Source organism: Saccostrea cucullata, unplaced genomic scaffold (assembly GCF_032062105.1).
Source record: "Saccostrea cucullata isolate Sc308-1 unplaced genomic scaffold, CSIRO_AGI_Scuc_v1 ctg17081, whole genome shotgun sequence".
NCBI classification, from domain to species: Eukaryota; Metazoa; Mollusca; class Bivalvia; order Ostreida; family Ostreidae; genus Saccostrea; species Saccostrea cuccullata.
In genome coordinates, this window is record NW_026938299.1 from 7,501 (window position 1) to 11,834 (window position 4,334).

At 31.7% G+C, this 4,334-nt stretch overlaps 1 protein-coding gene across 1 annotated transcript; it reads right to left on the minus strand.

Moving 5' to 3' along the window:
* Positions 1-2,291: 2,291 nt before the first annotated feature.
* On the minus strand, positions 2,292-3,441 carry LOC134249936 (uncharacterized). Its single transcript, XM_062732289.1, has 2 exons — positions 3,398-3,441; positions 2,292-2,902 (listed from the first exon to the last, which is right to left on the minus strand). Exon 2 carries the CDS (start codon positions 2,895-2,897, stop codon positions 2,295-2,297), a length of 603 nt encoding a protein of 200 aa, XP_062588273.1. The 5' UTR covers positions 2,898-2,902; positions 3,398-3,441; the 3' UTR covers positions 2,292-2,294.
* Positions 3,442-4,334: the final 893 nt, after the last annotated feature.

Sequence of the window (4,334 nt, forward strand, 5' to 3'; positions counted from 1 at the left end):
TATGCAATTATAGTTAGATTTATTACTTTTGGACACTGTGTGACATTTATGTTGACTTTGTAAAAAGCCTGTATAACAAACACTGCTTTATAGAATCAATTCAGTTTCATTTCTAAATAAATTTTTGATTTTGCACATTTTGTATTAAATGTCGTTTGGTACCAAATCAGAAAAATGAATTCTTAAAATGAAGGTAAATGCTGGAGTTAGCATTAAAATGTGACGTTTTTGCCGTCAAATTCAATTGTGACATATAGGTACATGAAGTACATATATGTGAAACAGCAGTTATTATTAAAATTTAAGAAACCACAAGTTAAATTTCTGTCTCGAGATCTTCTCCTTAATAACATGGCAGCATTTTGTAGAATTTAAAATAATTTTCAACATTAATTTTTCACCCAGCATTACAAAATTTACCATTTTAGGAACCTTAAAAATTTTGTGACATTGAAACTCCAAACTTTGTGACACACCATCTTATTCAACATCCTCACAATCAATCAGGTTAATATAAGAAATCCAACATGCATATCAACCCAAAATAACAGTCTTTTATAAAAAAGGATTATTGAGAGGTAGTTTCAAAATAAATTTAGCTCATGTAATTATTATTTTAAGTAACCGAAGACTTTTTATGTGTATCCCATATTTCGTCGATTAACTCTTATCTACACATCTGTCTTGGATTTTGAGCGACGCGTACAGAGCACACGGATTGAATGACAATTTTACATCATCTGCATCGTATTTTGAAATTTTCTGCCAAATTTTATGTTTCTATTGTTTGTTTTAAGGAAGTTATCAACATTTTGTAATTGCGTGTGCGACGCTCCTGTTACCAATCTACATGCGTTTTTCACGTAATTGACGGAATGGTCAAATTAATATCTTTGACAAATGGAATTTTTTTATCAATATTTTTGTTAAAATGTATTAAGTATACAATTACCGACCGAATGATATAAAGTTTTTATATTGTGAATTGTTTTAAAATTATGAAAATAGCGCAAATGCCGCCGCAATAGTAATTTTTAACTTTTTGACACCAACACCGTGCACGACGTCCATTTATTCGTATGAAAATCCTTCATGGAAAGATGACTGATTTACTAATACAAAGATTTCGATGACTATAGACTTAGTCATATATCTTTACATTGATCTTCTCTTTGAAAATACTCAGTCTCACCCAAAGACGTAAAGAACATTACAAACTTGTTAACTCTTGGACAGAAGAAAGACACATATCAATGGAGTATCTGATTAAAACCTTTTTCATTTACTTTTTAATATTCAATAGCATCTTCAAGTTACGTTACATTTTATTGAAGAAGTGAATTTATGCCTGAAATAAGAGTTCAATTGATGATGTTTACATAGTTTTTGCTACTTAAAGCGAGTACAAGTTTAACCTACCAATTCGTTTTGCACACAAAACAGTGTTAAAAAGTGAACAACAGTCTATCCATTAATTTACACGTGGAGGTTGGGTGGGAGGCGGCATCAGTAAAGTGTACACATGCTATAAAATTGTTTATATACTACATTTTGTTAATAAATGTTTGATGAATGTAGACATATTGTAACGCTTTTTTATTCACTAGAGTTACAATTGAATTAATAAATAGATTTAAAAAATAAAGAAATATTACAGACTTTTTTTCCCAATCATTTTCGGGTGCATGATATGTACAGAATTGCTACAGATCTATGGCGTACCGTTTAAAGCTAATTCTGCAGAATTACTAATGACCAGAAACAGAACAAAAAAAAACAAACAGATTTTGTGCATATTTGATTGATCATAATTATGTAATTTGTGCATCTCTTTTAAATTCCCAGCATAGCTGTAGGTATTGTCCTCGTTATTAGATGAGTGCAAGATTTTTTTACAGATGCCTGGGAAATCAGTTGTTAAATGCGCCAATTGTCTATAAAAAGGAAAATTCAATTATGAAAGAACTCACAAGTTTGGATGATGGGTATCAAACTATCAATGCACTTTTAATAGCATAAAAGGAAGAATAAGTATAACAAGTGGAATCGGAGAGACAGTAACGACTTATTTTGTAGCGAAAAGCAAGAGCTCCGAACTAGTCGTATGCAGGTTTTCTCTTTTGTCATGAGGTATGGTTTAAATGAATGTGGCAATAAATAATTACTACTCCAGCACCTATCACAACAATAAAAATTTTATGAATTATTAAGTATATGCAATTTTTAAAAAAAATTATTAAATTGTCATTTGAAGTAAATATATACAAAAGTTTCATTAAAAAAATCATCTTACATTATAAAATCTCATGGCGTCCCATACATTGTACTTTTTTCATATTAAATCCATAAACTTCATCAATATCTTTCACATTACTACTTTTTTCATCTTCAAATTGTAATTCATCAAAAGCAAAATCAAGTGCGTTTTCTTGTTTCTCTTCTCTTTTGTTTCTATTGTATTTAATGGAACTGTATGGCCGCTGTTGTTGCAAACTATTAGTTCCAAATGCTTTAGAATGTGAACCCAATTCCTGCAAATTCTCATTGGTAGTATCTGGCACACTGCATATATATTCTGCAGAATTGATATTTTGGTATAGGTTAAGTTCCTCCAAGTTTCCTATTATTGATTTCCGTGAAGCATCGGATGACGTTCGTGAAGTTTTATAAAAATCTGATTGCTTTTGACTATCCATTCTTTTGTTATGGCAATATCCATCTATGTCTGGTACTTGAAATCTTGAATCAGACCTACTTTGACTGGAGTTACACGAAAAAATGTCATTATTAAGTTGACAAGAGTTGAAAGATGGCGTTAATAATTGGTTTCTTTCCGTAGATATTCTCGAGTCGCCCAAGCCATTTTCATTTTGTTGTTGTTGTGGAGTATAAACCATTTCATCTGAAAAGTGAAAAGAAAGTAAAAATTTTATAATTGCATGACAAACTCCAGATGTTATCTTTCTTTTGTGACCAGACCTCAAGTAAACTGAACAGATTCGTTAATGTTAATCCGATGAAGGTTATTTGCATTTATGTTCTATGCATATTTACTCTTTATATGATTCTTTATTCACAAACATCCTTTATGATCAGCTTAGTTTGTATTATATCCATGCAAATAAAAAACACATGTAATTGAGGGTAACCATTTGCATCCGAACCTAGCATTCTATTTTATACAATACTAGTACTTTGATACGAAAATATGACAAAAATATAAATTGTTCGCAGATACAGGCCAGGAGTAAAACGTTGTTTTTGATAAAAAAAAATCGTTAAGAGACATTGAATGACGCTACGTCCTATCAGACATGAAGGTAACAAGTTCGTCGACGAAACTACTTGATAGTTTTGTTACATTTGAAAAAAAAAATTATGTATCGGAATTCTTTACCTGTAATGTTTCCATTTTTCTTATCAGTGCAGTGTTTTCTCCTCTGCCTAAACATTAATTTAAGACAAAGAAAATTGTTTCTTGAGACCAGTTATTCAGAAAGTAAGTGTTTGAAATCTACTTTACTATCGAAATATACCATTCGAAAAGTGATTCATTTACACTGAATGTAGATGAGATAATATGTAAGATAAAAAAAGCAAAGCCTACCATTTGTACAGAATATACAAAATTATCCATATCCCAGAAGTAACACCTACAGATCCAGCTGCTGTTAAAACTAAATGGTGCGTTTGAAGTTCTCCTTTTGTGCCTGTGATTTCTTTATCTTATCAAGGGAAAGAGAAAAGGCTTATGACAAAATCAATGGCATGAAGCCATCGGTCTCGCCTTATCAAAATTAAATGTAAAACACTGTCGTTTTCTCTGTTGTTAACTCTGGACTTTAGTTTTCAATCTCCAAAGCTAAACACTATGTGTAACTACAACTCGCATTGTCAATTATCTTTTAGATACATCAGCAGTCACGTTTGAAGTCAATATTTCGTAAGTTCTATGGTGGGTACAATAACTATGTCAGCAAATACAATTTATCATTGAGACAAATGCTGACTGACGTCTTTCATACTTATTGTTAGTGCATTATTTATACACAGAATGGACGACGGATTTTTCCGTTATTTCCTGATCATGACAAGGAGCACACAACGGTTGTTACCTGTGAGCAGGGGATGCTCACTCCTCCATGGCACCTGATCTCACCTCTGATGTTTTGGAGGTCCGTGTTTGCTCTGCTCCTGTTTTGTATTGTTTAATGGACGTTTGATCTTGAATACCGTTCGTTATCTTCATATGTTTAATCTTCACTGGTCTAAACGCTTGGCTAAATAAAGACGTGATTTGACACTTCCTTTTAAAGTTATGCAATTGTTAGTTG